The following is a 17,066-nucleotide window of genomic DNA, read 5'->3' on the forward strand; positions in this document are numbered from 1 at the left end:
TCTAAAAATGTGAAAAATTAAGTTAATCCAAATAAATAATGATCATTTTTAATGTGATGCTAATTTAAAAAAATCTCTTTGGTTGAATGAGTATTTTTACTTTCAATTGATTGATTAATTGTAAGAAGTTGAAGTATTTTTTTACTTTGATCCAACAACTCTTTTTTTTTTTCTTTTTTTTTTTCTCGGTGTACTTCAAAGGAAAATAAAAAAAGATGTTCTTCCAACAGAAGAAAGATCTTTTTTGCCAATTAATGAAAGTGAACATGTACAGCTTTAATCAGTGAACCATATTCCTTTATACTGCATAAATGTATTTTAAAAGAAATTGCTCATATAAAAGAACATTACTAATAAGATCAAAGACAGACTGTATAGAGTAAAAAACATGTTTGTAAATAATTTTCCAATAAAGGACATCTGAGAGCTTAATAGCTTGTTTATATTAGTCACATTTCCACACATATTCCACACTTTTCATTTTAATAAAGATAATCTAGATTTAAGATTTCATTAGATTTCATTAAAATTTAGAAGAATTGATTTTAAACCATTTTAATTTAAATTCCCTATCCAGAGAGTCACTGTAATCCTTTACAAGTCCTTTTAATATAATGCACTTTAATCAAACAAAGTTGAAATATGATTTTAAGCCTTCATATTCTGGGGAAAACTGAGATGGATATTTGATAAGAATTCAGTTTTACTTCCACACATTTAAAATTTTGATCTACAAATTTTTAATAGGTTTGAAATATTTTATCCAATCTTTTATAAAATGAAGATCAAGATACTTGACTTTATCATTGATGGAGAGAATCACAAATGCTCTGTAGTTGGTATTATAATTGTGATCACTTCACACTTGCTTACACTTACAAATGAATCCTTTATATTTATCTCATTTTAATGTGTTTTCTGTATGTGATTTTTTTTTTTTTTTTATTTCGTGTGAACAGGACTTTGATTTTGATATCATGATGTCATAAATATGCGCCGAGCTCCTGCATCTGTATTTCTGCTGAAGAAAGGTTTGTGTTTTTAATTATTTCAAGTGTTTAAATCAATACAGCCCGTTCAGACAGTTACATAGAGAACTGTGAAATGAGTGGATAATTTATGAATAAAACATTGTAATTAATATAATGGCATTAATGAACAATTTTTATGAGTAACAGAACAGTCTCTTTTTCATCAGTTTATCATTATGAATTCAGTCGCTAGCCAGGTTTGCATCCAAGTATTTGTGTCTGCAGGAAAAAAAGTTTTCTCTGTAGTTCAAATGTATATTAACCCAATGTGTTCATATTATTAAACTAACTAAAATTATTTTCTAACTGCTGGTATTTGTCAAATAAGATGCGATACCCTAACATCTCAAACATCATTCATTCTTATTCTTGTAATTTTGTCTAACAAAATTTTAAGTTGAGATAGCTAATTGCAACAATATATGTATGTATATAATATGTGTGCGTGTATATTATATAATATATATATATATATATATATATATATATAATTTATTTATTTTATTTTTTATGATTATTATTATTATTATTATTTTTTTTTTTTTACAGTGTATGAATTCTGAATAGGCAGTTGTTTCTCTAATTTTAAGAATAATAGGTTTATAACCAAGTATTAAAAGATTCGACATTAAGCCTTGTCATGTGTTTATCCTTCGGACATGTAAATCAGTCATTGACTCATCCTTACATTATAATGTGAGATTAGATTATTTTTTTTTAGTCTAAATAAAATGTTGAGAATAAACTTAGAGAATAAAGTGACTTTGAGTGTTGCTGTGCAGCTGTGCGCTGTGGTTCTGCTGCGATCTGCTGAAATTGAACAAAAACAGTCAATATTGTGAGTGACATTAAAATACACTAGTTTATTGAACTGACATTTTCAATCGTGATGGTATTCAGCACTCTTGATCATGTGATGTTGCTAAACTCTGTCATGTGGTATAAGAGAGGCTCATGACCTCAACAACGCAAGTACATTATATATTATGTAATAGTATCCACTACCAATCATCATTTATACTGTGTAATAAAAAAGTTGTCCAGTTATTTTTTTGTTATTGATGTTTTAATCAGGCTACTTGTCCTGTCGGGCAAGTAGTGTTATATATAATGTATAATAAACTTTTAGTTTTTAAGTGGATGAGGAATATACAGCGTCTTGAAAATCTCTGCTGATCGTCAAAAGTTAAAGTGGGGCGTCTGTCAAATTAAGGAAGACTGTTGGAGTTTCACTGACAAAATGAGGTTCATTCTTGGACTTCAGAGCTTCAGCAAGAGGTTTGTTCTTGCGTGTCAAGCAGGTTCAGTTGAGCTGATCAATGTTTAAATGTGAATAAAAGCCTAAATCAAATACGTTCATCACATAAAGCAGTTCAGTCTCTTCAGAACATTTGGACTAAACTGCTCAATATGGATTAGTTTTACAATTTCCTGATTAACTTTTTGAAGTGTTATGTCGTAGTTGCGCATGATCAATGGAGCGACAGAAAGCTCTCAGATTTCATCAAAAATATCTTCATTTGTGTTCCGAAGATGAACAAATGTCTTACAGCTTTGGAATGGCATGAGAGTTAGTAATTCATGACAGAATTTTCATTTTGGGGTGAATTAACTCTCACTTTGACTACTACTGAACTACTGAACTAGATCTGTTTGAGACTTAATCAGAGATTATAATTTGAATGTGTTTTTCTTTCTGTTTATTATTTTCATCTTAAACATGACAGTGTCCGAACACACAGAGAAACTCCTGGTCAAGTGACACACTAAAAAAGATGGCGGTTATTAAAGAGGAGATTGAACATGTGAAGATTGAAGTCAAACATGAAGAAACTGAGGAACAAACAGGTTGGTTTCATTCTCAAAGCTGAACTCAGTCATTTGATCCTTATTAAAATATCCAGCTCTACAGAAATGTGATAATTTTGAAGAGTCACCATTTTATATTCTATTCATATTTGTATTAAATTCCATAGCATGTTTAATGAAATCTTATGCATCTTATGCAATAGTCTTTCTATGGTCCACACATCTGTATGTATTGACATGAAAAGTTCATTTGCAAAAACAGAACTCCGTTTTTATTAATTTTGTATAAATCATGTTTTATTATTGTGCATTCAAAGTATTACCAATCAAACTGCAGTTTAAGTAATAATACTTCAAATAAAATCAGGTAATTTACAAGATTAAAGTTCATTGAAAATATATTTTTTATATGTTAAAAGTTTTTTTTATTATTATTATTATTACCAAAATTAGACAACTCCAACAGTTGTTTTTTTGGCAAAAGCAAATGTTTCAGAGTTTAGATAAGATGCAGGTTAATCTTTGTAATCTCCTCAGCTGACAAACTTTATTGTTGTGATTACACCCAGGGAGCTTTTCCTCACCACTTTAATGTGCTGCTTTAGCAAGGATCTGTGAAAAGCTTCAGCTTCTGTTTTCCTTTTACACCCTGAAGAAGATATCACAGATTCATCGAGCTCGTCGAAATTATGCATCCTTATACATTTTATACTGGTTATAACAATTTATGAAGAGCGCCTCTAAATTAGGACGGCATATGTTCTTCAGCATTGTTACATCTGAACACAATCCACCACCTCTCATTTTCTTGTCTTGTCTCGTCTTGTTTTCCTTTGTAGACTGCAACCTTAAAGTTGTGTTCACAGGTTTTGTGTTACTTCCACATAAATTACATTTTTGGAAATGGGTTTAATGTAGTATGAGTATATGGGTTCTTTTCCAGAAAAAAAAAGTCCAGTTGCTGATCACGTGTAAGAAGGAAAAACGTCCGGTTCTGATTCCCCAAACAGAGCTTTTCTGTTAAAAGAACATGTTTTACTTAATCTTTGCAATCTGGCAACTATGTGCACATACTCTCTCTACACTGCGGAAGAAGCGCGGATGATCTTCAAACACATACGTAAGCTGGAGTTTTTTTTATTTTAGATTTTCTGCTTGAATGACACTTTCATTTAGTCGGTCTGTGTTCCTTCACAAGCCGCTTGCGCTGTTTGCTGCGACTAAATCTGTGATCAAAGTACAGGCTGATATCCTGAACTAAGAAAAAGGGATATGTAGAATTGAACAAGTGTTACTGCTAACAGTGAAATGGAAATGCAGCCTGTTACCTTGATTGATTTGCTATCTTGAGAGTAAAGTTTTGTTAGGTTGTGAAGAAATACAAAACTGAGAATCACTGGCATAACAATACAATAATGTCTCTCAGGGGAAGCAGGGGGAAAAGCAGAGGACCTAATACTGAGCCCTGTGGTACTCCATAATTGTGATTTATAATAATAATATTTTATATATTTTAGGCATAAATGGCAAATTTGAAATGAGTCAATAATAAACTTCTGGGGTTAATTCATATTTGTCTTTCTTTGCCTTAGACCTGATGGCACTGAAAGAGGAGAGTCAAGAACTGAATGAAATGGAAGAGAGGGACAAGTATGAGAATCATCATGATCTTATTACTGGAGTAAAGACATTTAGTTGTTCACAGACTGAAAATATGTCACAAAAAAGAGCAAAGGGACATGATCTCACCTGTGAACAGTGTGGAAAAAGTTTCAACAGAAAAGGATATCTTAATGTTCACATGAGAATTCACACTGGAGAGAAGCCTTACACCTGCCCTCAGTGTGGAAAGAGTTTCAATGAAAAAGGAAACCTTACAAAACACATGAGAATACACACTGGAGAGAAGCCTTTCACCTGCCAGCAGTGTGGAAAGAGTTACATTCATAAAGCGCAACTTAAAAAACACATGAACATTCACACCAGAGGGAAGCCGTTCACATGTGGTCAGTGTGGAAAGAGATTCACTCATAAAGGACACTTCAGAAAGCACATGAATACTCACACCAGAGAGCCTTTAACCTGCCAACAGTGTGGGAAGTGTTTCACTCATAAAGGAAACCTTACAAAACACATGAAAGTTCACACTGGAGAGAAACCTTACATATGCCCTCAGTGTGGAAAGAGCTTCACTGAAAAAGGAAACCTTAAAAAACACATCAACATTCACACCGGAGAGATCCATTATCTTGTGATCAGTGTGGGAAGTGTGTCAGATGTGAAGGAAACCTTAATTCACACATGAAGATTTACATTTAAATGTAATCAGTGTAATAAGAATTCCTTGCCATTACATGTTCAGATACTCTTGAGAAGTCATGTGATGTGAGACCCCATTTTTGTTCTTTGTGTGGGAAGTGTTTAAAATGGCACTAGAAATTATGTACATTGTGTGAAAGTTAGACTACGATCATGCCGCAACTGAATTTGGTCTAAATTTTATTGCCCAGCCTTACGAAAAAGAAGAATACTTCAAGTTCATTTTATGTTTTTATATTTATTATATTTTTGTTAAAGTATATTTTTAAGTAAACTTTAAGTAGTAAATATATTAATGGCAATGCTGCTTGGAACTAAATTGGCCCAAATTTACTATTTAAAAAGTATACATTTAAAGCTGCAGTCTGTAACTTTTTTTTGGTTAAAAATGATCCAAAATCAATTATTGAGCAAGTACATATCCAGGCAGTGTTCAAAACGATCTCCTTACCTTGGCCAAATTCTCCCGCACTGAGGAGCCATGCCAATGCACAACCAACGTAAAGAAGATAACTCTGAAAATAACTGCAATTTCAAGGTTCAAACAGAGATGGCGACAAAGAGGTAAAACGTACGGACTGCAGCTTTAAGTGTACTATAAGTGTAACAATAGTAAGTGCATAACTAGCTCACAACTACGTTTCTCATCTGTACTGCATCTGTTCTACTAGTGAACCTATAAGTACACAGTAGTTTGAGACCATCAACACCCCCAAAGCTTTACAGTCCTACTTCTGTCCAATAACATTAGGCAGTTTTGATTTATATGATGTTTAATGTTTGATAATCGTGTTATTTTACATTTGTGTGAGCAATCACTTGTTTCTGCTAAGAAATGATGCTTCAGTGAGCGTTGCAGGAGTAGCTATGGACTAAGTAAAAGTAAAGTTGGCGAGTGAAGTATATAAAATTGTTGACAACGAGTCTTTAAAGGCAAAATCGGATGTGTGGAGAAAGTGTGGTGTAATATGAGATCAGGAAATAACATCATAAGCGGCTTTGCGGCTAGCAAAACATGCCATAAAGTTTTGTATTTTTTCTTGTACTTTTTTTTTCATTAATAGGTCTATAGTTATCAGGTTCCATAGCCTATTTAGGTGCCGATGGTAGGCTACTTGAATGGCGCAAAAACAAATCGCACTTTAGCCTATTCATGACGCTGTTGTGATGTTGCGAGAGGTGCGAGATAAAAAATAAAGCACTTTAATTGGAATGATTTTAGTGTGTGTGATTAATCGTGGGCACGGATCGGGTAACGGGCCAAATATTAACGGGTCTGGGCGGGTGCGGATTTAACCCTTTAAAACCGCACGTATCATATTTGATACACGAGTTTCTAAGACATATATTGAATCAGTGAGAGCAATACTTTCTTTGAAAACCTGTTGTATCTATTTTGATATGTGTATTCTGCCATCTTGTGGAATTTCACTGTACTGCAGGCAGTAGAGGGGTGAATTTTTAGCTTTTCAAAATGGCGGCTGTGATTGGATCAAGCCAGATGCTTTCGGCAGGAAAATAAAGGCTAATTTCAAGTTGTTAAGGTAAAAAATAATATTGGATTGCGCCTGATATAATTAATTTAACACTTTCTGAATTGAAATAATGCATAATTACTTAATAATTTAATCGTTAAATTACAAGTAAATCGTGTTGGAAATTGTGTATCAAATTTGATACTGCAGGTATTAATGGTGCTTTATGTCTAAACAGTAATGTCAAATTGTAGTAACGTTATCTACTTTATGACTACCACAATGCAAACACACACAATATTGGGATGATTCAATTAATGGCAATTAATGACTGAAATGCCATATTAAAATATATATTGTGTTAAAAATGCACATATTAAATTTGAAACTGCAGGTATAAGGTTCTTTATCCCTGAATAGTCGTGTTACATTTTTTTTTAATGTAATCTACAATATGCCTACCACAATGTCATCTTACAATACATTTAGGTTATTTTTACAGTAACAATTCCTCTAAAATTATAATCAATATGCTGGAATCATACATTTTTTATGTGTATTTTTAGATGTCAAAAAGATTAGAGGAAGAAGAGAGAAAAAAAAGCATCTTCAAAATGTAATCGACATAATAATGGATGGCAATTCAAGTGACCTAGAGCAGTTAGAGGAAGAGGAGGAGGAGGAGGATGATGAGGAATGGATTCCTCAGGCCATGCATGATGATGGAAGTTCAGACAGCAGTGATGAGGAAGATTATCAAGTCGAAAGTGTAGTCCAGAGCAGCATAGAAGTTGAGGTCCCAACAACACAGGACACATTCAAAAAGCAGTCGGTGAAGGATAATGCAAAAAAGAAAGAATACAGATGGAGAAAAAAACAATTTCAACCTCCATCTGTCGATTTCATTGCATCTGATGAGGAAGGGACAGAAGACAGGTGTAACTGGACTCCATACATGTATTTCAAACAGTTTCTCACTGATGAAATGCTACAGGAAACGGCAGAACAAACAAATCTGTACAGCGTACAAAAAGAGGGCAAGTCAGTAAACACAACTGCCAAAGAGATAGAGAAAGTTCTAGGCATGTACATGCATATGGGGTTAGTACAGATGTCCTGTGTGAGAGCATATTGGGAGATGGAGACAAAGCTTCCTGCAGTTTGTGATGTAATGTCTCGAGATCGGTTTCTGAAATTGCTCACACTGATTCACTTTCAGGACAATTTCAGTGTTTCTGATGATGCAAAGAAAGATAAACTGTGGAAGCTTAGGCCATGGTTACAAAACCTGCGAGAACAGTTTCTTTGCATACCTCCTGAAGAATGTCATGCAGTAGATGAAATTATGGTGCCATTCAAGGGAAAATCTCATCTACGTGTCTACATGCCTGCAAAACCACACAAATGGGGTTTCAAGATGTGGGGACGTGCAGGACAAAGTGTCTTTCTTTATGACTTTGATGTTTGTCAAGGTGCAGAACATCAAGACAGAGAAAAATCAGAAGTGGGTGTTACAGGAGAAGTTGTGCTGAAAATGACATCAATACTTCCAGCAGGAAAAAAATCACAAGGTCTTTGCAGACAATTACTTTACATCAGTTCCCCTGGTGCAGCACCTAAAGGAGAGAGAAATCCACTACATTGGCACAATCCGGATGAACAGGATGGCCAACTGCACCATGATGGATGAAAGGGAAATGAAGAAACATGGAAGAGGGTCAATGGACTTCAGAGTGAACCAGGACAACAACATCATTGTAAGATGGTTTGACAACAAAGCAGTGAACCTGATTTCTTCATTTGTGGGTATTGAACCTGTGGAAAATGTGAAACGCTGGGATCGCAAATCCAAAACTCACATAATGGTTCCCAGACCAGCCATCGTTGAAGCATATAACAAGTTCATGGGAGGCGTCGATCTCCTTGATATGCTGTCTGCACTTTACAAATTCAGCTTCAGATCCCGAAGATGGTACATGTACATCTGGTGGCACACTGTTACAGTGGCAGTCATCAATGCGTGGAACCTCTACAGAAGAGACCAGAAGATGCTAGACCCCAAGATGAAAACCATGGCTCTGCGAAGGTTTCAAGCTTTGGTTGGTACTTCACTCACAAGTGCTGGAAAGGCTAAAAAGGTTGGCCAACCACTATCCTGTCCAGAAGCAGCTCCATCAGCACCCCGTAAAAGGTCAAGCTGCAGTGTGCCCCCGGATGTCAGAAGGGATGCCATGGATCATTTTCCAACATGGGAAACCCGACAAAGATGCAAGATACATGTGTACTGTGAGAAGTGTAAGGTGCATCTTTGCCTGAACAAAGACAGAAACTGCTTTCGTGACTACCACAAAGTGAAATAAAAGGACTGGAAAAAAGATCTATGTAAAAAGTAAAAAAAAAGAGAGAAAAACTGCCTAAAATGTTCTCTGTTTTCAAACTGTTAAAGGCATAATAGATTTTTTGTATCTAAAATCTACACTGTTGTAAGCAAAACGTTCCCAAAAAGCCTGATGTATCAAATGTGATACAAAAAATATATCATAAACAAAATGAGTTGGCAATTTTTTATTTTTTTTATTTTGATTCAAGGCTTAATAAACATCTAATTTCCAAAAATATATAATTTTCTGCCATTTTTTTAACGTGTCAGGCTTTAAAGGGTTAATTTTGATATTATCACGGGTGACGGGTCGGATCTGGTGCTGAACTTTGCGGGTATGGGCGGGGGCGGGTCTCCAAAAATGGACCCGTGCAGGACTCTGTTATGCGTATGCTTATTACATCTGACCAACATCTAACCAACAACAACTCAAGAAAAAGATTGCAGACAAACTTTAAGTTGGGTTGAAAAAGCCTAGTCAGAATGTTTGAATATTTTCAGTTTGAAAGTTTAAGTTTAGTAGTTACATATAATGCCCTTTAATCAAACAAAGTTGAAATTTTATTTATTGCCAATATATTTTGGGGAAAAACTGAGATGAAATAAGATGGATATATTATGATTAATTTATTAATTAGTGAATTTCAACCACAGATTTAATTTTGATCTACAGATTAGTTTATAAATATTTAAAAATTCTTTCCAATCTTTTAAGATGACTTTATCTTTGATTGAGAAAATCACACTTGCTTACATTTACATATAAATGAATCCTTATCTTATTATTTGAATGTTTTTTCCTGTGTGTCGATATTATTCTAATATCCTGTAACGGGACTTTTATTTTGGTGTGGCGGCGTGACGTCATAAGACTGCGCCAAGCTCCTGCATCTGTTGTGATCCTGCTGAAGAAAGGTTTGTGTTTTTACGCTTTTAAAGTGTTTAAATCAATATAAGCCGTTTGTACAAGTATACAGAATTATATTCAGAAATTAATGAACTGATTCTGAATGTAACATGGTAATGTATATAATAGCATTCATGAACATATTTTATTTGTGAGTAAAGTCTAATTTCGCTCTTTATCGTCAATCAGTTTATCGCAAAAATGAATTCATGAATTCGTTTAGCGCCTCAAAATATTGATGGAAATAGGGATGTGCAACGATTAATTGTTAGCAAAATAAAGGTCTGTTTACGTAATATATGTGTGTGTTCTGTTTTTATAATAGTTATGTATATATTTACATGTATATAACACATACATGTATATATTTAAGAAAAATTTTAAATTTATATATATTTAAACATGCATGTATTTCTTAAATTTATACATGTATGTGTATGTGTCTGTGTTTATATATAAATAATTATTATAAACAGAACACACACATATATTACATAAACACAGACTTTTATTTTGCTAACGATTAATCGTGATTAATTTTTATCACGATTTCTCTCGTGTCCACACAATATTTTATTCCATTTAGCTTTAGCACATGAATACTATATTGATAGCCTGACGTGGTCATACTCAATTCTAGTTCGAATATGAGTCTGATACTGCTCCATTGGGCTTTGATTATGGGGGCGTATTTCAACCGATCCAGGAAAGACCTCAATTGGATAGACCTACAACCAATCAGAGCTACAGAGTAAGTGACGTATGTTGAGCGACGCATAGTTGTCAACAGAACTCTTCTTAGCGACCATCGGGGCCAGCTGATAAATGAAACTTTTGCCGAATCCCGTAGGAAGGATGGCAAAGACATCTTTCCCATCGACAAATGCCTTGATCGCGGTCCTCTGTTCCTCTTTTAAAATTAATGCGCTGTCGATATCTTCTATAACGGACGCGATGGCGGAATCTACACATCTCAGTTCTTCAACAGCCATCATTGTTGTAAACTAATTGATCTTTTGCAAAGACTCGTCCCCCTTAGTTACTGTTGCTTTGTCCGACAAGCCGTGGCGCTGTCACGCCACACAGAGTGAAAAACACATCGCGGAGCAAAGAAGAAACTGACAACACATCGACAGACGAGACAGAGCAGGTTACTTATGATATTAAACAAAGTCCCAGCTTTCAAACTGTGTAGTTATTAAAAAAATTCAAACAATAAAAACCGTTTTGTGGCTCTTTAATGTGTTGTGACCATGATCGTGACAGATTGCTGTAGCGCCTCAGCTCAAGCGGCTCGTTAAACGATCATCTCTTCCTACTAGTCCATTTATAGCATCAAATAAACATGAATGAACATGAGAATGAATGTTGTTTCAAACGCGGAAAGACATCAATATGCACAATTTTTCAAGTTTAACTCCACCGATGTTAATCTTCTAACTCCTGACTGCTTTGTTGGACAAAATGGCGGATGCGGCGTTCTGATTGGTTAGATCGCTTGTCAATCAAACTCCACAAGCGCTCTTTGATGACGTGGGTGGTTACGTAACCGCAGATAGCCTGTCCATCATTGATTAAAGCCCGCCCTGGCAATTTGATTGGCTCGGCCTTCTGGGAGCCGAGCATAATTACTCCACAATGGATCGAGTCCAGACCGAACTTCCCGTCCAAAAAATGTTGTGGGCGGGGTTCGGGCTGGCACCCAGGCTACTATATTGATACTTAAAAGGTTTAATTGGTTTGAAAACACTTTTTGTGGAGAAAAGAGGCTTTAACGCAAATTATTGTTGTCACGTGAAAGTATTTGCCTATATGCAGAGTTTGTTCGTGCTGTTGCTCCTGTTGAAGCACCGTTTCTCTGTAGTTCAAAGTTAACAGTTTTTTCTAACTGTTGGTATTTAAGAATAAGATGCGTCACCCTAACATCTCAAACATCATGCATCCTTATTTAGTCATTTTGTTTAATATTATCTTTTAGGCTATACATCTTACTTTGAAATTAAAATGTTAAGTTTCATTAAGTGACAACATTGATATTTGAGTTATCTCAAGTTAAATCCAGGAAAGTTATTCTAACGAAAAGTTCTTAGGTTACGATTTTGCAATTTTATTTTTACAGATTAGGCACTTGATTCTCACTTTTTTAAAACAACATGGCCTATAATCAAGCATTAAAAGGCTTTAAATAATTTAAATAATTAAAAGGCTGTTTAATAAAATTAATTTATAATATATAGCCTGCTATACTGTTATAAAGAGCTCACTGATTTACATTTCTGGCCATATAAATAACAGTTGTATCAAATTGCTGCCATACGGGCCATAAAAGCCTGGTAATCAAATATATGACAAAACACAAATATCTATGCAATGACATCACACAATGCGTCTAGGCCCAAAATCAACAGGAATTTAGAAAATGATAAGCTTTTCCAAATACTGCAGAGTTTGCTCGACTTTGATTAAATTCTGTGATTGTGGAATGCTGAAGGGACTGGTTCATACAATTTATGTTCTCTTATGTTAACTTAATTTATTTCTAGTGCTAGTTTTGAGTGTTTTTTGTTTGTTTGTTTGTTTGTTTTTTTCCCTTATCAGGTCATTTCTTATCAGGTCCATTAACTCTCACTCTGACTCTCTCACCAGTGTACTGAACTACTGAACTAGATCTGATTGAGTCACACTCAGACATTTAGTATGGATTTATTTTTCTTTCTGTTAATTTTTTCTTATCTAAAACAGGACAAAGTATTCAAACACACAGAGAAACTCCCGGTGAAGCGACTGAGTTCCACGTGACCCACTATTATAAAGATGGAGTTTATTAAAGAGGAGAGTGAAGAACTGAAGATTGAAGAAACATTCAGAGTCAAACATGAAGAAACTGAGGAACAAACAGGTTGGTTTTATTCTCACAGCTGAACTCTGAAGTCAATTTGATCCTAATTCTATATCCAGCTCTACAGAATCTAACTGTATTTTTGAAGAATCACTAAGAGTAATTTTGTATTCTGTTCCATAGCATGTTGAATGAAATCTTATGTATCATAGAAATTGACTTTCTATGGTCCCCACCCCAAGTTTGACATATTAATATGCCTATTACAGTAATAGTTCACCCCAAAATTAAAATTGTCATCATTTACTCACCCTCATGTCAATTCAAACCTGTAAGACTTTTGGTTATCTTCAAAACACAAATGAAGATATTTAAATTGAAATCTACAAGCTTTTTGTTGCTCTGTTGACAGCTACACAACAACCACTTTGACCCTTCTAAAGTTCATAAAGAGATTGTAAAACTAATCCACATGAATTGAATGAAAGAACAGACACAATCATAATATGATGAACAGATTGAATTTAGACATTTATTCACAAATAAACATTCATCAACTCACATCTGTTGTGATAAACATAAGCTCAAGCATTTTCGCTTAATGTGTAAGAACCAATGAGGTTCATTCTTGTGTTACGCAGCATGTTTAAGCTTCAGCAAGAGCCAGTGAGGTTCATTCTCGTGTTTGAGTAGCTTGGTGAGTATAGAGTCTAACATACATTTTGGTAATTTATCAAATTTAGACAATTTTTCCTCTCCTGTAGCAATAAATTAATGGAATTTTTCCTCAGGGATACTACAATGCACTGTCTGATGCGATACTGTAGTAGATGGTTGCATGGTTATAATTTTCTCTCTAATATTATCAGTCTTGTAAGTAAAGAAGTTCATAAAGTTATTACTGCTGTGCTGTTTGAAAACATCTGTAGTTAAAGCTTTATTTCTCGTTAATTTAGCCACTGCATCAAATTAATACCTAGGGTTGTGTTTGTTTTCTCCTAAGAGAGTCAGAATAAGCAGATCTAGCAGTTTTTAAGGCCCTTCTGTATGCAATGATGCTTTCTTTTCATGAAATGCGAAACCTCAATCTGCTTTCTTGCAGCTGCACTTTTTCGGGCTGCTCTCTTAACCCGAGTGTGCTTGTTGTACCACGGCGTTGGACTATTTTCCTTCATTTTCTTCGAACGCAAAGGAACAACTGTTTCTAAATTGCTGGAAATGCGAGAGCCAATAGTTTGTTGTAATATCGAGCCGGGGTGTCCAATCCTGCACCAACCCCAATTAAATACATCTGAACCAGCTAATCAAGGTTTTACTAGGCATACTAGAAACTTCCAGGCAGGTCTGTTGAGGCAAGTTGGAGCTAAACTCTGCAGGACAGTGGCCCTCCAGGACCAAGTTTGGACACTTCTGTTCTAAACTAACTGGTATGCCGAGGAGATTAAACTCATCAGGAAGATTATTTAGAAAGCAATCTTTAGTGGTAGAAAAGAATGTGAGGAGTTAACAAGAGGTTTTGATATTGCATTTAACACTTATTTTAATAGCTTTGTGCACAATTAGAGTCGCATGATTCTGCATAAATTGAGAATCGCAATATTTTTGTTTAAAATGGAGATTGTGATTCCCCAATGATTCTGAAGATACAAACATTAGACAGCTAAACAAAATAACATGTAATTTTCTACACATGTAATTTTCTGACAAAATGGTCGTTGCTTCAGGCTTTTTAAAAAATACATAAATTTAAATGGAGTCAATGTCTCATTCATGAAGACTTTTTGGTTATTAGATATATTAGTGTTTGTGAATGAATCTCCGGAATAAATTATTTTCTTGAATGAAGGATTCACTGACAAACACTTTTTTTGCCACCTCCTGGCATAACAAAATTAGCAATACATACCAGTGTCAAAACACTTTCTAAAAGGTTATTTTCTCTATTTTCTATCGCTACCATATAGATCTGTTTTCATTCCCAAACTATAGGCCTATAGACTTGTATCCCAGTACACATTTGTCTGGTTATTTAAATGATCGTAATGCATAAATAACGATAATGTGCTGATTCACTTCACTTCGGAACACAGTGAGTGTTTACATTGGATGGCTAACCCTCTCATTCATTAACATGGGCAGCGACAAAATATATGCTGCTCATGCTTCGCCGATGCTTTTAACGTGAAACAATCAAGGTAATAGATGCAGAATCGCTGTCATTTAGAAATAAGATTCCATGGGTGTTTAAATCAAGAACACAATTTTTTTTTTACGATTAATCATGCAGCTCTAGTATCTATAACATGCATTTCGATGTTTTATTACTTTGTTGGTTTTTATGTTTGTTGCTTTGTTTCATTAAACTGGGCTAAACTTGTATTTGTCTTTTTTGCCTTAGACCTGATGGCATTGAAAGAGGAGAGTCAAGAACTGAATGAAGTTGAAAAGAAAGACCAGTACGAGAATGTTATTACTGAAGAAAAGTCAATTGGTTGCTCACAGACTGAAAAGACTTCACGAAAAAGAGAAATTTTCACCTGCCAACAGTGTGGAAAACGTTTTGGCAGAAAAGGACGTCTCAAATTCCACATGAGAATTCACACTGGAGAGAAGCCTTACACCTGCCAACAGTGTGGAAAGAGCTTCACTCAAAAAGGACATCTTATGAGCCACATGAGGATCCACACTGGAGAGAAACCTTTCACCTGCCAACAGTGTGGGATGAGTTTCACTAAAAAAGAATATCTTAAAGGCCACATGAGAATTCACACTGGAGAGCAGCCTTACACATGCCCTCAATGCGGAAAGAGTTTTACACAAAAAGCAACTTTTAATAACCATGTGAAAATTCACACTGGAGAGAAGCCTTTCACCTGCAAACTGTGTGGAAAGAGTTTCAATCGAAAAGCAAACCTTAATAACCATGTGAGAACTCATACTGGAGAGCAGCCTTTCACATGCCCTCAATGTGGGAAGAGTTTTACATATAAAACAACTTTTAATGCCCACATGAGAATTCATACTGGAGAGCAGCCTTACACATGCTCTCAGTGTGGAAGGAGCTTTAGACAAAGAGCAACTTTTAATGTCCACATGAGAGTTCACACTGGAGAGAAGCCTTTCACATGCCCTCTGTGTGGAAAGAGTTTCACTGAAAAAGTAACCCTTAACAGGCACATGAGAACTCACACTGGAGAAAAGCCTTACATATGCTCTCTGTGTGGAAAGAGTTTCACTGAAAAAGGAAACCTGAAAAAACACATGAACATTCACACCGGAGAGAAGCCTTACATCTGAACAACAGTCTCGGAAGAGCTTCACAACAGAAATAAACCTTAGGAATCACATGATCAGTCACACTAGAGAGAAGCTGTTCACATGTGATCAGTGTGGAAAGAGTTTCACTCGGAAAGGAACACTTAATTCCCACATGAAGATTCACAATTAATTGTGATCAATGTGAATAAAATAGTCTTTACATTACATAAAATAGCCTTGACATTACTTTTGCCATTACATTACGAATGGACTTATTGCGCTGGTGGCAACCTATCACAGTACAACACTTTGAATTCATTGAGCTCTTGAGAGCAGCCATTCTTCCACAAATATTTGTAGAAGCAGTCTGCATGCCTAGGTGCTTGATTTTACACACTTGTGGCAATGGAAGTGATTGAAACACCTGAACTCAATGATTTGGAGGGGTGTCCCAATACTTTTGGCAATATAATGTATGTATTTGTGTGAAATTTAGGTGTAGTAGATTTAAGTTCGTAGTGGGGAAGGAAGTGGTCAGGGACGACGAACAACTGCTGACTGAGTCTTTATTGAATATCAACAGAAGGACTGTGCAACGCACAACAACGAAAATAAACAATCCACAAAGGGCTTCACTCCAGGTTCGGCATACGCTATCCACAAGGGCTTCTCTCCAAGTTTGGTTTACACCATCCACAAGGGCTTCACTCCACGAACCTCGACTCGACTCAGTCAACAGTTCCCCTCTCTCTCACACGCTCCTGCTTCTCACGGCGTTTTAACCTGTCTCTGCGCCAATCACTGGAATGAGAAACATGATTTGTATCCAACCCACTCACTTACCAAGCGTCTCCCGCTATTCTCTCCGGTTGCAGACCTCGCTGAACCACGCCCCCCTCGCCACATACCCCCACCGCCCGACTCAGGCCAGGGTCATCTAGATAGGCAGCCGCATATGCAGCATGGGGCCGGAGAATTTTATCCATGAGTCGCTGAAAGGTGGCCGGTGCCCCGAACAGCCCGAACGGAAGCGTAACAAATTGGTGTA

The 17,066-nt window shown here is 35.7% G+C and overlaps 1 protein-coding gene across 1 annotated transcript; it reads left to right on the forward strand.

The window, feature by feature from the left end:
- The first annotated feature begins 3,701 nt into the window (after window positions 1-3,701).
- LOC137025136 (zinc finger protein 585A-like) lies at window positions 3,702-16,195 on the forward strand. The gene is made up of 7 exons (XM_067393168.1): window positions 3,702-3,960; window positions 4,433-4,861; window positions 4,943-5,118; window positions 7,212-8,138; window positions 8,248-8,934; window positions 12,736-12,820; window positions 15,159-16,195. Exons 1-7 carry the CDS (start codon window positions 3,903-3,905, stop codon window positions 16,055-16,057), a joined length of 3,261 nt encoding a protein of 1,086 aa, XP_067249269.1. The 5' UTR covers window positions 3,702-3,902; the 3' UTR covers window positions 16,058-16,195.
- The last annotated feature ends 871 nt before the right edge of the window (window positions 16,196-17,066 follow it).

This window comes from Chanodichthys erythropterus, chromosome 8 (genome assembly GCF_024489055.1).
Source record: "Chanodichthys erythropterus isolate Z2021 chromosome 8, ASM2448905v1, whole genome shotgun sequence".
Classification (NCBI taxonomy): domain Eukaryota; kingdom Metazoa; phylum Chordata; class Actinopteri; order Cypriniformes; family Xenocyprididae; genus Chanodichthys; species Chanodichthys erythropterus.